The 17,904-nt window shown below is 39.2% G+C and overlaps 3 protein-coding genes across 4 annotated transcripts in view; 2 read left to right on the forward strand and 1 right to left on the reverse strand.

Annotated features, from left to right (window-relative positions):
• The first annotated feature begins 484 nt into the window (after positions 1–484).
• Positions 485–6,692, forward strand: cryz (crystallin, zeta (quinone reductase)). Its single transcript, XM_068341076.1, has 9 exons — positions 485–534; positions 674–967; positions 3,160–3,312; positions 3,775–3,938; positions 4,571–4,622; positions 4,719–4,868; positions 4,962–5,063; positions 5,481–5,576; positions 6,086–6,692. Exons 2-9 carry the CDS (start codon positions 845–847, stop codon positions 6,245–6,247), a joined length of 1,002 nt encoding a protein of 333 aa, XP_068197177.1. The 5' UTR covers positions 485–534; positions 674–844; the 3' UTR covers positions 6,248–6,692.
• Positions 6,693–9,678: 2,986 nt separating this feature from the next.
• lrrc53 (leucine rich repeat containing 53) lies at positions 9,679–13,032 on the forward strand. Its single transcript, XM_068339868.1, has 4 exons — positions 9,679–9,740; positions 9,845–10,008; positions 10,400–10,553; positions 10,817–13,032. The coding sequence occupies exons 3-4, from the start codon at positions 10,421–10,423 to the stop codon at positions 13,030–13,032; spliced, it is 2,349 nt and encodes a 782-aa protein (XP_068195969.1). The 5' UTR covers positions 9,679–9,740; positions 9,845–10,008; positions 10,400–10,420.
• Positions 13,033–16,541: 3,509 nt separating this feature from the next.
• The window catches only part of tox (thymocyte selection-associated high mobility group box), a 39,056-nt gene continuing 37,693 nt past the window's right edge, over positions 16,542–17,904 (reverse strand). For both annotated transcript variants that reach the window (XM_068340583.1, XM_068340582.1), the window contains exon 10: positions 16,542–17,901. In XM_068340583.1, coding sequence (XP_068196684.1) covers positions 17,865–17,901 — 37 coding nt within the window. In that variant the 3' untranslated portion in view covers positions 16,542–17,864. The remainder of the gene's footprint in view (positions 17,902–17,904) is intronic.

The raw sequence follows: 17,904 nt of genomic DNA on the forward strand, positions 1-17,904 counted from the left end.
ATTATTAAAACAAACAACATACAACAATAACTAACTTTGTAAATGTTTCTTGAGAAAAAAACAGTTATTATTCCTATTATGTTATTATGCTTGTTGTTAATATTAAAATTACTATAAAAATAATAATAATAATAATTATTATTATTATTAGTAGTAGTAGTAGTAGTAGTAGTAGTAACAGTATTATTAGTATTATTTATATGAAGAAGAAGACGAAGCATAACAAGAGAAATAAATATGAGATTTGCAGTTATATTCGTAGCAAGGACAATTTATAACAGGTATTCATTTAGTTATTACGTATGTATTGACCAATACAATGTGTACTGACTACATCTTTGAGTGTTTTGTAATAACAATCTAGTAGGTTCAGTTCAGCGTGTTAATATTCAAACTTGGAGGCTGATCTTTAGTCATGTAATCTTTGATCCTATCTCTAAATACACAATGTACGGTGTGTTGCAGAACTGGAAAGACTGGGATAGATCACGTCACCTCCTGACAAGTCATTAATTCCACTCTCAATTTGATTATGTGAGTCAGTTTGTTGTCGGTAGATCAATGCATTTTACTCAGTTAGAATAATATTTCATTTTTGCAAAGCGCCAAAAAACCCTATGACTTTGGATTGATTTAATTTGTATAATCATTAACGCATTCTTTGCCAAACCAGGAAACTACTCTTCACTCCGGCCCAGGTGGTGTCGCTAATACCGGATTGAAAACTCGGGAGAAGACCTGAAACGCGCACTGTTGGTGGATCGATCCCAACCCTTCCGCTTGATCAAGTGGTTCCAAAGAAGATTTAGTGGAGTGACAGGGCACCGTGTGTGACATAGAAACCATGTCATGTCATGTCATGTCGGGCAGCAGGCTGATGAGAGCCATCAGAGTGGCGGAGTTTGGAGCCCCATCGGTCCTCAAACTTTGCAGTGACGTGATTGTCCCTCAACCTGGACACAAACAGGTAGGTGACAGCTCCCACGTGGAGGCTCCACGGTTAAAGCCAGTTCATCAAACCAGTTAAATAAAATCACCTGTCAGACATGCACACGTAAAAAGAACTAATAAATATCTGCACACATTACTCCCATTCTGACGAGTTATAGTAGAAATCACCAGGCTAAGAGCCAGACACACTCAGGCTCTTTAAATATCGAAACGATATTAAATCGAAATTAGAAATATCAAAACCCAGAGACTGGGGTGTCTAACGCAATCCAGACTTCAGGCTGTAATTAAAAGCAAATAATTTGCAGCCAAATATTAAAAGTGAAAGTTTGATTTATGATCATTTATTTATTAATTAAAAAATGCTTTTCATTCATTCATCTTCTGCCACTTCACGGGGAGCTGTGAACGGGGACCTTATCCATTTCCAGATATTAGCCTTTTATCCTAGAGCATAACCATGTTTACAATCTTCCTTGGAACAGCATTGTTTGTTAACATCATGGATCTTCAAAACAAGAAGTTGACCTTGCCAGTGTTCTGGCAAGGTCAATACAATGATCATAGTCACCTCTTTCAGCAGATAGTGTTTATACAAGAATTAACCAGTTTGTTGACACTTTAACAGTTTCACGTGGTATTATATTGTCAAAATATATCAACATGCTCTTTAAGTTCTCAAACTTAATTTTATCCCATGTTATCAGAAATCCATGTTTTTTTCTTTTATTTGGTGTGTTCATTAATCCATGTTTCTGACATTAATGTTGTTGTTTTTTTCATCTGTTCCATGTTGATGTAGAGCTCCCACTATTGAAATGATTCTGTTATACAGATCTTTGGTGCAGTAACAACTGTTGTCCGTCTTTATTGCTCGTATTTCACCAACTCCTCTGCACTCCTGATCACCATTGTTTTCATCTGGTCCGGAGAAAGCCCCTTTGTTCTGATGAAGATCCTGCAGTTGTTGGTACAGGTGTTGTCGATCAGCCCATTCTTCTTCAGTTGTCAAGCTTTTTTAGCGATATCAGCATTCTTTTTAGTGAGATTCTCATTAATGTAGACATTTTTTTCTTTCAGTTTGAAGCCTTGTTTCAGAAGAGCAATTTTGTGTTTACGATTCTGGAATTTTATCAGCACTGCAGGTGGTCTCCTACCTCCAGATGGTAACATGTAACAAGGGTAACATGTCTCAATCTGGTCCGGATCTATAGATATCTCCAGATCCCTCAGTTGAGAACTGACTTGTTGCTCCAAAGATTTGAGGTCAGCACTGTGCCGAGTCTTATCTCCCCTGGCCACAACATTTGTGCAATTCCTCAGCTTGATTTTGATGCCAATGATGATCACATCATTTATACGAATGCTTTGTTTCAAATCATCCATTCTTTGTTGTCCCTGTCCTAGACAACAATTTTTCGGTCTTTTTCATCCATGTCTTTCAGTATTTTCTTCATTTCGTCCTCCATTTCTTCCATGTCGTCTAGCACCGGTTTTAGCTTTTCTTCCAACTTTCTATCAAAGTCACTCCTTAACTTATCAAAGTCACTCTTTAACTCTTTAAGTCTTTCATAGAAGAGACCATCTGATGTAGAGTATCCTTCATATTTTTTTTCCCATCCTCCTCCGATTTTCCTCTTCCTTTCGTCATTTTGCAGACAATCAGTGAGAGTCAGTCTGGGTATGAGTTAGACAGACAGCGACAACAGGAGACAGAAGAAAGACGTCTGCTCCTGTTGAGAGTCAGAAGCTAGGTTGTCCCATTTACTTTATTCCCTTAACAAATAGCACAGACGATGTGACTCCTATACCCTCCACCTGATTTGCATGTAAATCCCATCAAATTAAAGGTGAACGTTTGCAGTTAGTTAATTTTGTTTTCATTTCAAATCCATTGCAGTGGTGTCAAAAAAAAAGTGTATTGTGTCAACGTCACAATATCCATGGCCCTCACTGTGTGTCCATCACGACAACAAAGTTTGTGTATGTTAGGAAAAAAAACAATTTATATACAACGTAAATTTATAACAATTATTGGACTAATGCATTTAAAGGAACTATCCAGGAACACTTACATCTGTTATTGTTGACCTTTGGCATTAGTTTGGTCATTTTAATTTTTTTTATACGCTTATAAAAACTGTATGCATGACCATAGTAATAATGTTTTGCTACTGTGTCTCCATCCACGATATCTCTGTCTTGTAGGTGTTGATTCGGGTCCATGCCTGTGGAGTAAACCCTGTGGAGACTTACATTCGTGCTGGGACGTACGCTCGTAAGCCCACCCTGCCGTACACACCAGGCTCCGACGTAGCTGGAGTGGTGGAGACTGTTGGAGAAGGAGTCACTGTTGTTAAGGTCTAATAAAGATGATTGTATGGACTCTTAGTCAGGAGTAACTATGATTTCGGTACATGTGATATATTTGTTTTTTACTTTTACACCCTTTCTATGTATAGATGGGGGTTTTATGTTTGTCTGTGCTAAATGTTATTTTTAATTTCATTTTAACTTTTCGATTTACTTTTACATTTTTGACTGTGTAGTGAATTTCAGTGTTTAAAAGTGAAATATTAAGCTGTTTACTAGTGGCTCTAGTGCAACTAAAAAAAAAAGACTTTTTAAAATATGAATAAAAACAGCAAGCAAGGATTAGCAAATTATTGTCTTTGAAAATATCACAAAACAACATATCAAATGTTGAAACAGAAATATTGATGTTGATGTCACATGACCGCCATCGTTGGATACAAGTGATTATTCATATGTATTTTTTTAACACAATTCTAATCGTTCAAATTGTGCTTCTGTGTTTCCCAGGCAGGAGACCGTGTGTTCACCACAGCTACAGTTAGTGGAGGTTATGCTGAATACACGATAGCAGCTGACGACTGCGTCCACAAGCTGCCCGACGCTTTTGACTTCAGCCAGGGTGCAGCTATCGGGATCCCTTACTTCACTGCATACAGAGCTATGGTTCACAAGTAAGACGCCATTAAAAAGGACATATTAAAGTTTGTGTTTTTCTTTAATGTGCCTGTTTGTTTTGCTTGAGTTCAATATGGCATTTTCATCAAACATGCATGTACTGTATATGAGATGAAATGAAAATACCGCAAAGTTTACCAATAGGAGCAATATCATTGTACTAAACAATTTGTTTCAATTTCACTCTCAAAATGTCATGAAAAATCATCCACAGAAAACCTAAAATAGGAAGATAAACATAAGACCTTTTTAAAAGAGTGGAAGAGGGGTTTTTTTCTTTTGTTGTTGTGCGCAGCAGCAACCCATTCTGCCTTTATATCTCAGGTGTCATTATCACGTTTCAAAAGTATGGACGAAGCCGCGGTTCGTATCTCAAGGTACTTCTGTATTTTAGTGTCGCATTCGATAAGAGTTGTGAATATAAGAAAAGCGTCAGTTCGCAATAGTTGCTGTGAAAAAATTGTGTGATCAAAGACGAGCTCCTTGATATTGTGCCACTAAAAGACTCAACCGCGGCACAGATGTGAATTTGATGTGATTATATTTTTATTTGTGGACTAGCTCATGTAATTGTGGAGTCATAAGTGTGAGAAAAAGTCAAATCCCAAAAACTAATTTTGTGTTGCAGAGCCCACGTCAAAGCTGGAGAGACCATTCTCATCCATGGAGCCAGTGGAGGGGTACACTTATTAAAATGTTTCTCATCTTTCTAATCACATTGATAAATGGCATACATGTGTGTAATTGTCTTTGTGTGTGTGTGTGTGTGTGTTTAGGTCGGTGTAGCAGCGTGTCAGATGTCCCGTGCAGTGGGCCTGAAGGTGTTGGGGACGGCAGGGACGCCGGAGGGAATGAAGTTGGTTGAAAACAACGGGGCTCACCTGGCCTTCAATCACAGAGAAGATGGTTACACAGAAAAAATCATGGTCAGTACCCCCACCAGTCACACCATGCTAGAACACCAGAAATAAAAGTCCTGAAGGAAGATGTTAAATATGTAATATGTTGATCTGATCCAGGAAGCCACAGCGGGCAGAGGCGTAGATGTGATAGTGGAGATGTTATCCAACGTCAACCTCAGTAAAGACCTTCAGATGTTGGCCTATGGAGGACGTGTAGCGGTCAGTATGACTAGTGCACTGGTCTAATCCATCCCAGCTGTTTCTCGAATGTCTCCCACAATGCACTGGGTGGATCAGTTCTTTTTTTGCCCTGTGCTCTATTTTTTTTACACTCCGTATGAATGCTTTCATTCATTCATCAGGATGTTGTTGGGAGGTTTGTGGAAAGGTTTTTGTTGTATTTCTTCCTGGATCTGTCCCACGTGACATTTCTGTTGGTGCAGTTTAATTTGTTATTTAATTCATTAGTGCTCGGTCCATTGTTTTGTTCGAGATACGAGCAGAAATTGAGTTACGAGTCGTATCTCAAGGTACTGCTGTAAGTCTGTCCTGTTCTCACACATGATTAGTTCATAGGTCACTGTTTTTTTCCTGGTGTACATTTTTATACGCCATTAATCTGTCTTTTTTTTGTAGATTGTTGGCAGCAGAGGCTCCATAGAGATCAACCCCCGGGACACCATGGTTAAAGAGAGCTGCATCATGGGAGTGGCTCTCACCTTTGCTACACCGGTACATCATATGGACCATTTTTACACACACTGTGATAGGTTTTCTTTTTCTTTTTTTGTAGAAAAAAAAAGACAGCTCACACTTTAGATGATAAGTTTACTTCAGCTGTAATAGCAAAGATGAATGACAGTTAAAGTATGACTATATGTAAGTAGATGGTACTGCTTTAAAGGGTTTACTACTAAATCACACACTCCTTAAACTCGGAATAGTTCTATACACATTCTTTCATGGTCGGCGGAGTTATATCCTTTAATTTCTACTTTGTTAATGGTTGACAGAAAATGCTGCTTCTCCTGTTTATAACAAATCCATGAATAATGTAGCCTCCATTTCTGTCCCCTGAGAAGACTGTTTTGCATAACCCTTGTTAACCAGTTAAGTGAAAATAAATTCTCTCTTATGCAGACTGTTGGAGGGATACACAGCTGATGATCATTTTAACATGAAAGTGAGGAAAATTGCTCCTGATTAAGTGTTGTACCTTTTGCCCTGTTCTCGTCTCTCAGGAGGAGAAGAAGCAGTGTGCAGCGCTGCTCTTTGCAGGGATGGAAACGGGTTGGCTCCGTCCAGTCATCGGTTCCCAGTATCCACTTGACCAGGCTGCCAAAGCCCATCAAGACATCATTCAGTCTCCTGGAGCTACTGGGAAGATTGTCTTGACCATGTGATAAAATGACAGGTCAAAGGTCAACCATAAAGGGAGGACTAATTATTCAATTTGAAAAAGATTGTTTTGGCCACTTGGGGGCAGCAGAAAGCACAACATTATCAGATGACCGACATCCTGTCAGGTTGTGTTCTCAACATCATTTTGATCTTCATCAATTCTGAAGGAATGTTTAAAATGAGTGGATGTGATAATTCAATATTGATTCCTATTTTATTCTGTCTAATTTAGCCAAGGTGCTAAATATCTTTCTAATGAAATTGTTGATTATCCAGAATCCCGAAGTAAGTAGATTTTGAAACAGTTTCATTGTTGTAGAAGATTATCGGGAGGTGACAGATTATTGGAAGAAGATGATCCACTGTGACAACCCTAACAGGAACAAGATCGTTAAAGGACATGATCGTGATTCTTAAGTATCTATATGTGAAATTAATAAAAGGAAATAAAGCTGAATAAATTTAAACTTATAAAAAATGTTAGTTTCAAATGTTTTATTGTACTATTTTTGGAAAGGAATCCAAGTGAAACGGTCAAAGCCTTGTTTCTGATTCAGGGACGTGAGTCAGACATCTGTGGCTCAGGTGACAGCCTACTCTACTGAGCATGCTCCAGAGAGGGCCAGGTAACTTAAGCTAGACGCGTATGTTTAAACAGAACCTGTCACTGGGCTGTGACAACCAGTAGACGCTGCAGTGGTGGACGGTACCTCAGATCTCTCATCTGCTATGTGACTAGATCGCACCATGTCTTCTGCAGGGGTGGGTGTTTGGGATCTGTTCAAGAGGTAAGGATTGTGTAACAGTAAAAAAAAAAAAAGTTGTACTGTAAACTCAAAACTTCAGTGTCACTGTGTGGTGTGTTGTGATAAATGTGAGCTGTCTATCAGAGTCCCGTCACCAAAGAGAATGGAGGCAGGGTATTGAACTGGGTCGTACTGATAAGTTGATAAGTTTATACATTATGCACACACAAAGCATAATTTCCCATTTGGAAAGTTGGGTCTGTAAAATTTTATTTTTAGCCTAGTATTGGTACTTTTCTTGTAACAAGTCAGTATTTCAGCTAATAATTATATATCCAATCAGGCAGCCCTCCTGGGATAGTCAGACCCTGATGACCCAGACCCCATCAGGTCTAAAGGGCCTAGCTGTAGCAGTTTTGGATGAGTATTAGCAACAGTATATAGGGAGTGAGTTAAGCCATGTTGTGCTGTCATCTTTCTCTAATGGACAAATTAAAAACAGATTTTAGAAGCAACCTTTCTTAATTCAGTGGTTATGAAAGAAGACCGTAGGATACAGAGACTTCATTTGGTGAAAATATGTCAGACTAATGTAACCACATTGCTGCATGCCACAAAATGAATTTATATTCTGTCATGTAGTTTAAAAAGTTAAAAAAATAAAACAGGATGAGATTATGTAAAGAATACAAATCTTGATATCAGGTTTTAATTACCATGAAACTATAATTATACTGTGTATATACGGTATATACTGTATGTGAATACTGAATACTAAACCAACGACGTATAAAATGAATACAATCGCATTTTAACGAATAATCATTTAAAATTACAATTCTGAACTTCATAGTGTTGAATGACAATTGAGGTATGCGCTGGTTTACAGCAGCCATGACCAAAACAGAATATCTTATCACTTCTCATCATGTGAAAATTCCTCTAAATCTGGCAGTAGAACCATATTCTGTTGCACCAGTTCTCTCTTCTTACATCTTGTTCACACTGTGATGATCCACTCATGACACACAGTTTCTGTGTGTCATGAGAATCTTACAGTGGTGGAGTAATTCGTCAGCTCATTATAGAGGGCAGCTCAGGAGAGGCGAATCCATTAGGTGAAGCGTTTGAACAGAAACATGATCGGCCTCTTTCTGCTACGATGTCTGGCTGCCATCCATCAGTCAGCATCCTCTGGGGACGACCCCAACCCCAGACACAAATATTACCAACACCCTTTACATTGTTTGTCTGCCTAGCAACTCAAAACAAACATTACAACTCATTTGTTGGTGGGTTATTGATAGAGATCACTGTAGTAAAGTAAGTAGATGACGTTGTCCGAGAAGGCCTTAATCTGCATCAAGAGGCTCACAAACTTTTATCTAAGGATGTGCTTTTCTGATCAGATCTCAGAAACTGAAGAAAGTAATGTAAATTTGGTTTTTACTCTGGTTTTGTAAGGCTTTTTGTGTAAAATATATGCTACCAAATCCACACCAAATAAATAACATCATGTAGAACAAAGGCAAGGATATATGATGATACAGTATATGTTTTATCTGTGCATTAATAGGATGGGGTTACAACCCTGTGGACGAGTCACCACCTTGTCACCTTGTTACCTCAACTGTAACACATGACCAGTAAGTTAACAGCTCAAACCGAGAGAGAGATGGCCTGACTTCATGAAACAAGTTGGCATTGGATACCGATTTTATTTGTAAGGTTTTTGTCTTCAGGTATTTTGCTGATGTTGTTGATGTCCGTATTCACAGCCCAGCATGTGTCCTCTGTCTCATCCTATTCTGCATCCTGTTTTGTTTTTCATGATGATGCTATTATTTGTAACAGACTGGTGCAAGTCATGGGTAAAACACAAATTTCCAATAAAAGACAGCTTCTGTGTTCCATCCCGGCCAGAGTAAATTATAGTAATTGGTTTTATTTTCCCTCACTTGCAGTACATACAGTGTAGTAATTAATATTACCCATGAGACCTCATGTGTTTACAGGATTGTGCTCTGTGTAAAACTGTGTGTGTGACCAGATGCTGCAGACACAGCCCAGGCTTTGCTGCTAACAGAGGGTTCCATCACCACAGTGCAGCCTGCCTCGCTGTCTGATCTCAATAACATTACAGTCATAGGTTAGTCAGAACCTGTGTGTGCGTGCCTGTGTGTGTGTGTGTGTGTGTGTGTGTGTGTGTGTGTGTGTGTGTGTGTGTGTGTGTGTGTGTGTGTGTGTGTGTGTGTGTGTGTGTGTGTGTGTGTGTGCGCGCGCTCCAAATAAAAAAAAAAACAACAATTTGGTGTGGTGATGGCATTACATTTTAGTCATGATGTGGTCAAAATCTAGATCCACATTGTTGAAAGAAAACTTAACTGTTGTGGGACATAAACAAACAGCGACATCCCCATAAGACCTTTGACATGTTTAAGACTGATATGGGTCCATGCAAAAAATATTGTGAGTCTGGTGACAGAGAATGCATAAATTTACGGAAAAGCTGCTACTTTGAGATACATAATGCTGCTAAAGACTTGCAACAAGTCTTATGGTGTTTGTCTGTGGTGGGTTCATGATTTATTCAACAATGAACTGTTGTATGTCTGTCCCACTTTCAGGTCTGAGTCATAACCGCATCTCAGTGCTGGGTGAACAGAGTCCTTCCATTCCTCCACACATTACTGCCGGACCACAACCTCCAGCCAGGCTTTACAAGGCGGAGCTCTGACCAATTTAAGACGTACATAATACAGTATATCATATAAAACCTATTTATTGTGACTGTGAATACTCTGTAGAACTGAATAAAGCCTGTTCCTCTCCCACTGATATTATTGTTTGCAGATCCAAGGAGGCTGGCTGAAAGGCAGCAAAGCCCTGCGGAGTGTGAAGCTGGAGGGAAACCAGTTAACCAGTTTGGATTCTGGTCCCGTCCCTCAGAATGACCTCAAATACATGGAAAATCTGGATGTCTCAGACAACCTGATAAATAATCTGGCCAAAAACAGGTTAGATTAGAATGTATTCTGCTATTTTTTTTTTGCCTCAAACTTCGCTTACAGTAACATTTCTCATTATGTTTTATATGTTTTAGTTTTAGAAATTAGTTTTAGTTTTAGAAATTAGTTTTAGTTTTGGTGGGTTGGGGAATCTGCAGACAAAATTAAGGATTGTGTTTATATTTACTCAGATAGCTTTCTTTAGCTGTCAGTGTATTCATGAAAAATTGCAAACCTGGTGGAACTGAATTGGAAACAAATGACCTCGGCATACAAACTCTTATTTATGGTCCAATCCTTCATTTTAAATGGTCTTATAGAGCAGATGTTCATTAGTCGTTTCTTAAAAAATGTGACCAGCTCAGAGTTAAACCAGAAACTTCCTCCCTGCTGCTTTCAGAACCTCTATAATGGACAAAGGATGGTTTGTGGGAGCACTAACAACTGTGTCCCGTCCAATCGAAACAGTACAATACAGATACAATCAGGAGATAGTGTGACACCTCAATTGTATGCTCGAGATTTGGCCATCACAGCTATCATCTGCTTCATTGGTGAGATGAATATAAAGGAAAATAATTCTTTTAAAAGTTTGAATGTGCTTTGCTATTGTGAATGACAAATCCTATCATGTTACAATGTCTCCAACGTTCAGGGATTGATGCTAAATGACTTTAAAGACAAATGACAAAAATGTTGGTCTGGACTTGACTGTGTATGATTTCAGTATGTATGTTTCCTGGGTAGAACAGTCATAATGAATGTGAATATCCATTTAAAATATGTTTAACAACGTATCTATGATGTCCTACTTTAGGTGGCATCGGCTTGACCCTGCTGACAGTCCTGATCTATCGGGTTTATATAAGAAAGAAACTGAATAGACAGAAGGTGGAAGAGGAGGAAAGTGGGACAATGGCCAATCATCATGTCAACCATCTCGATATAAGTGGAAAGAAGAGAGACCACTTCTTGCAAACAAATAGCAGCCAGTACTGGGACAAGGAGGTCACAACATTGGATTCTAGGACAAATGGTTACAGTCGCCAGTTTAGGTCAAGAGTCAATGAAAACAGCAGCGAGTTTTCCTGCCCAAACTGTAGCTCCTACAGTCAGAGAGGGATGGAGACAAACTCAGTGAGGTTTGACAGCAGGACAAGTGCCAGGATGGAGGCAGAGGAGGACGTAGAGAAGAGGAGAGTGACGATGATGACAGAGGAAGACAAGTGGGGGCGTGGGACTCATCAAGGAATCTTGGGCAGGGACTTTCCAATCAAGCTTCTTTCTCATGGCAACAGTAACTCCTCCTGGCATTCAAGGAAAGAAACATTCATGCAAAGACCAGAGATAGGTGACAGCTACAGGACTGAGGTGGATGGCAAAAGTAAAGGACATTTACAGTGCAAGAGCTGCCATAGGACTTACAGACCGCAAGGGATGATTCACAACGTGAGAGACTATGTTCAATCTAATGGCTTCCCTTCTCAGTACAAACAGAATGACATGGGTATGAATGTTGGCCGCAGTCAGTCTGACATGATGAAGAACACAGAGTTTAGAAGAGGAAGTAGGAATGTCACATTTGATCTAGAGAGGTTGAGAAACTTAGAACAAAGGAACAGTGCAGGCAGGAACAAGAGGGTCGAAGAGGGGAAGACCTCCAGAGACAAGGAAAAAAGAACACATAAGGCCAAAGTCCAGTCAAGTCGAGTACTGAAGGTTAAACTAAACCTGAACCCGCTACGAAAAAGCAAAGTCCATTCAGAGAAAAGCAGCCCAAAGAAGAGTAAAGACAAAAGACAAGGTGGAAAAGAAAGACAAGAGAGGGATAGGAAAGCAAAGTCAGATAAGAGCATAAAGGGAAGCACTGAAAAGGTTAAGAAATCTAAAAGACCAACCGAAGATGTTGAGAAAGATGTTGAGAAAGAGGATGACCAGGTTGAGCATAAACACCAAGAGAAGTTAGAACCTTGTGATGTTACCAACACTGCTGACAAGTCAACGCCTGCTGTTGCCATTGGACAGGGACAAGCAATGGACGTACAGGGAGACAGTATTCAGTTTCAGGGAGCTGGATTGGTTCTGGGGAGATCTCAGCTTTCCTCACAGCATCACTTATCCATCTCTGCCACTGACAAGAGTGCCCTTATGTCCCTGTCTGGTCCAATGAGGCCCCAACTGGCTGGTCAAGGTCTCTCTCTTCAAAAAGGGAATTTCATGCTCAATACTATGGTCCCAGGATCTAACGCAGTGTTCACTAGCAATTTAGCCAACCCTAACCCTAGTATAGCAATCAGTGGGCCCCTAATGGCTCCAGGTGGGGCTCCAAGCTTGAACAGGGATGCTGGGTTAAGACTCCTGACTTCTGCTACCTCTGCTCTAGTTAACCCTCTGCAAGCAAGTTCAATTACATCTCCTCTTCATACCAACCAACCAACAGGACTTACCTTAAGCTTACCAGACAACCCAGCTGTTCATCCAATACCTGGCCAGTCTCTATCACAGACTCAGCTAACTTCTGACAGCTCTGCAACAACAAGACTCCAGGCTGAGCCGGCCCAGGGACCACTCTCTCTGGCCAGCAAAGGTGTGAATCAGTTGCAACCTGAATCTCATGCAGTGGACTCCAAAGATCCCACCACTCCCATTTCTAGGACACATGTAAATGTGGATGGTCTTCCTGCGGTGTCCACTCAGGCTCAAGGGCCAGGGACTACTGAAGACAATCTGTCAAACAATAACAGTCAAGCAGGACCTGGGCATGCCCATGCTGAGTCCATGGTCAATGTCACATCTGGGGTTGTGGTGTTAACAGAAGGACTTACAACAGGAGTGTCAGAAGACCACATGCATGCAGCAGATGTATCGGGCGGCTCTACATCCACCATGTCTCACCATGGAAATGGTTCTGTGCTGTTGCAACAGGAGTACGTTTCAGAAGAAGGATCCTCCCCCAGGAGGAAGCTGAGGCTGGTGCTTCCTGAAAAAACCTCAAGCCGACCCCCCACCGCGCTGGAAAGGAAAATACGCTAACTGTACATATCAAAGTCATTGGATAGCATACAGTATATTGGTGTTCTTTGAAAAATGTCAGAAGATACGCTTCATCATCGACGTTTATTTTTACCTCGATGCAGAACGTTTTATAACTGAGACTTGTGATTGATTTTTTGTTTGTTTTTTAATAAATGAATAAAAACTGAGTAAAATAATCTTTCTCTTAATTATGGATGTTGTAGTTCATATCAGAATATCATCTCAGAGTCCATATAGTAGCTGTGCTGACGTTATATACTGTGGTTGTGAGAGATACTTACCAGTAAATGTACATTTTTCTGAGTAACTTCAGGACTTGATTCAGACATTGATTTTTAGTCAAGAATCTTTGTCATATTTAGGACCCGCGACAGCATGATGCAGTAGTTATTAAATGGACTTTAATGTGGGACTGTTTCATTTGCTGGTATCTGGTTGGGTGGACAATTGTACACAGATATATTTGACTAAAAATAATGTAGATTTTTTGTACCATATTTTGTTTTATCTTTGTATACATTTCAAATAATTATTTGTGATACTAGCAGTTACACTTGAGTTCAACATAACCTAAAAATGTTTTGATAGTAAAAAAAATAATAACTACAATTACTAAATGAAAAATTGCAGTGAAATACAGTTACAGATTGCATTACTTAAAAATAACCAAGCAGTAGATCATTTGGGAAAGGGTGAGACAGCATCAGTCAAACTGCACAGAAGCAATGACATTGACCTGTATGCTAATTGTAGAATGTTGGCGAAGCTTCAGGCGTGTCATTGCTGGATTGGGTTTTGTTTTTCTTGGCACTGCGGATGGCAGTGTGTTGTATTTCGCTGGTTCTCACATTTATGACCTCTAAATTCAGCTTAAAGACAAATCATAGAAAGCCTACAAGAGTTTAATTTTCTGAGTGTCTTAGCGAGAACTACTGTATATAATAACTGCATGTGTGATGTTAAACTCAACCATGCAGCTCAAGCCGTTTTATTTGTTCACCGGTTAACAGATTTCTGTCAGGCTGCTGTTTGGCCATGTAGGTAATGCTGAGTGTGTTTATCAAAATTTTTAGCTGATTAGCTGTCTGCTGGAGAGAAAACGGTGTTTATGAGAGCAGTGAGATATTCAAATCTGTACAGTTGAGGTTATGAGTGAATTTTATAGGCATGCTTGGAGGAGCAACACACATTCCTCCATTGTTAATACTGTATATGAAATATTGATGAATGCAGCTTGAATCATAACTTTAACAGCACCCACGATAATAAATCTCTTTTTATCACTCATTTTTCATTGAACATTCAATTCATTCAAAATGACAAGTAAAAGGAAATACTTGTCATAGATATCCGAAATAACAAATTTGACAAAGAAAATCTCCAAAATAATCTAAATTGTTTAAATTAATCAGACACTTTCTAGCCAGGTCGCTCTGCTGTACATGCATGCTATGATTTTCTCACACAGTCCTGGCTCAAGCGAGCCCCACTACCACCTGTTTCCTGCATATGCAAGCTTTAAAAATCATGCACAAAAATCTGATTCCACCACTGCCATATTTTCAAAAAATACAACTTGCGAAAGCTTCACTGATCTGTTTTCTAAAGTTCATTCTAAAATGTATTAATAACTTAGCACCTGAACCACTCGCTCGATTTATTGAGAGACAAAGCAGAAAAAGAGTCCTAAATTGCAAAACTCCCATTCTACAGGACAACATTAGGGGCAGTCATTCTGAGTGTTAAACCCTGGAATTCAGTCATTCCACTTAAAATTCATCTGCGATATTAAGACGTTCATGACCAGAACCAAAACCTGGTTAAAGACAAAACACAACTGTTGTCATCTGTGAACACTGAAATGCGTGGGTGAGTGAGTGAATGAATGTAAATGAATTAACTACAACCATTTTTAATGATTCATATTGTACATTGTATCATGTCACAAGGTAGGATTGTTTTTAAATGATGTATATTTAGATTGGACAGCAACGTTGTGGAAGAGGCCAACCGGGGACTGGAGTTGAGAGTTAGCAATAGCCATAAACTACTGTATGTGCACCACATCAGTTGTAAGCTTATAAATATGTCTGACTGCAATAAATAATAAATAAAATCTTTATACCCCCACAGTGTTAAAGAGCAGCACTACCTACAGCAAAACTATTCAGATACAGCTTTTTATTAGATTCTCATTAACAGCACAAAAGGCAGTGGATGCTTGAGATTTTGTGAAGAGGTTTTCATCACTGGGCTTTAGATTTGATTTTGTTTTTTTCTGTGTTTGCAGTTCGTCCTGCCAGCAGTACCCCGAGTACTTTTTTTCATTGGAAAAATGTGAGATAGTCATTCGAAAGATGAAGAGTGGTCACTGTCACCCATTAAATCCAAAATTTCTCAGTGTCAAGACTCACTATGGGACAAAATTTCAAGTGTTTACACTAATGATGTGTTTAAGCACTGTTAAAATTAATCAAAATTCCAGCCACATCTTTGCCCCTCTTCAGATATGTAGATTGCAAATCTGATTTTTTTACTTTTCACTTCACCAATTTTCAGATTAAAATGACCTTGAGCTGTGTGTAAAATGAAGATGCAGTACACTCCATATGCCTTTAGGGGGCACTGTGTAGCTGTTCACACAAACCCGGTAAACTCATTATGAAGAATTGAACACTTTCTGTAGGCAAAATATAATTAAAGCAGAGAAATACAAATCTGTTTGATACACACTGTGTGTGCAACCTAAACACATTATTTTACAAAAGAACTCATTTATTCAAGGAAGCCAGAAAAGTCTAAAAAAAAAAAGAAAAAAGAAAAAAAAAAGGTAAGGCATTTAAGGTTTTCCTCTAAGGTTTATTTTTTAAGGTGTAACTGAGATTTGAAATGCATGCAAATCTCATTTTAATGAATGTGGGCAACAAATGACACAACCATCACCTGACTGATTACTACCCGACTCCTATATACTGGGGATAAGAGCCAACAGACCATAGGTGACACATATGGTCTGCTTAAAAGTGAGAAGACAATATAAGTTATTACAATTATGCAATAGACTCATGTTGCAACCAAATTTGTTGTCAAACTCAGTAGGATTGCTATTTGACAAAAACTGATACAAAAATAAGTCTAACAGAGTTCGGACCAGCTGAATAATATTTCCATTGCCTGCACAAACACGTGGTTCTGATTTCTCCATTTCTGTTAAAACTGTCTTGAGAAAATTCAATCGGAACTACGAGGTTATAAGTACATTTTTTCTGAGCCTTCAAAGACATTTGTTTTGCAATTACAGCTTAGCGACTGTGCATAAAAGCAAAGGCCAAGGCACCAACACAATGTGTGCTGTATTGCATGAGTGGTAAAGGTGTACATTATTACTGTATGTGCAGTTAATTAAAGAAACTGTCACAAAGCATTGAGAAACAAACAACATGAAAGAGGCTGGTTTCAGAGCAATGTCTGCACATCAATGCAGCACTGACTTTATTCCCAAACACATTATTAGAATCTAAAAATAAGAAAATCTTCATAGTTGCTGCTCAGAGTCCTTTTATCTGCCCCCTCCCCCAAAAACACATTAATACAAAGAGATACAGAGCAAGAGATATGTCCCTCATCATCATCAACACTAAAACAAAACTTGATTTGATTAAAAACATTAAAACACAGCCAACCCAGCAACAGTTATAGTTTCTTAAATAGCCTCTGTGTACAGAGAAATAGAGATGACAAAAGAGACCATGCAACCCAATCAACCGCTCTGCCTTCTCATTATCACTTCACACACAGTTTGTATCCAAATCAATATTATCAACAGACATATGCCAGGAGGAGGAGCTGTCATCGTACAAAGGAGTATTTTTCATTTTGCTTTTCCAGCAAAGAATTATTTGACATTTCATTATTTCAACTAAAATACACTGGAGATCTGAGCCTCACTGCCAGAAAACAATGAAAGCTCTTTAATCGCGCACAATTACTCACAGTCGGCGCCTGGTTAAAATGACAACACTGCTTCACCTCTTTCTGCTGCTCCTCTTTAGCTGAATAAAGCAGAGCGAATTCAGCCATTATCACTGCATTCAGCACTGCTTTGGTTCAGAATATCTATACGTTCTGTCTCTACAGAGTATATGAGACATCGGTCAAAACTGAAACAAACCAAAGGTTCATTTATATAAGCCAAGAACCAGTGGGGGGGAAACACTGCCTACTATTTGGTTATCAACCATTTGTTTGTACGCTGTGTTGACACAGCCACCGTAAGGTTAAAAAAATTAATTAGATTTAACTTGACAGCTCGAACATTTATGTTACAGAAATATACAGCAGCTCTTCAGAGCCTGTCGGACCTGATGATTAACACCATCTTTACAAACTGAGGAACTAAATATACGGATTGCAGACAGGAAAAGAGACAGAATATCCCCATCTGTGGGAGGGTGGAGTATATACACCTATAATCATGGTTCACAGCACAGATGTCCACCTCTCCCCACTGCTAGACACATTTTCAATTCAAATCATAGCATGTCTCATGCTGTGAACAATCAGTACAAAAAAATACAGCCAGTATCAGACATGCAGGAGTTGGATGAGGGTATTTCTACTTCCTGTTCCTCAAACAATCCTTGTTGAGTAGATATAATTTTAATAAAATACACAGAAATGTCCCATATTTTATGGACTGAAGTGGTGAACTTTAGTTCAAATGTGGGTGTCTTGTTGGCTGAGTCCTCAGGGGCTAAGGTTGGAGTCAACTGGGTGTAGAACAGGGAGTGGCTGTAGAGGGGCATCACTTGGTGTCCTTTGTCCTGAGATTAGCTCAGATAGGGATTTTTGTCTCTCTGAAGACCTCTG

Source organism: Antennarius striatus, chromosome 18 (assembly GCF_040054535.1).
Source record: "Antennarius striatus isolate MH-2024 chromosome 18, ASM4005453v1, whole genome shotgun sequence".
Taxonomy (NCBI): Eukaryota; Metazoa; Chordata; class Actinopteri; order Lophiiformes; family Antennariidae; genus Antennarius; species Antennarius striatus.

Coding starts and splice junctions, on each gene's coding strand:
- cryz (XM_068341076.1), top strand. CDS start 845: ATGTCATGTCATGTCATGTCGGGCAGCAGGCTGATGAGAGCCATCAGA. Junction 968..3,159: donor CTCAACCTGGACACAAACAG/GTAGGTGACAGC, acceptor TCTGTCTTGTAG/GTGTTGATTCGGGTCCATGC. Junction 5,064..5,480: donor CCTATGGAGGACGTGTAGCG/GTCAGTATGACT, acceptor TTTTTTTTGTAG/ATTGTTGGCAGCAGAGGCTC.
- lrrc53 (XM_068339868.1), top strand. CDS start 10,421: ATGGTTTGTGGGAGCACTAACAACTGTGTCCCGTCCAATCGAAACAGT. Junction 10,554..10,816: donor AGCTATCATCTGCTTCATTG/GTGAGATGAATA, acceptor GTCCTACTTTAG/GTGGCATCGGCTTGACCCTG.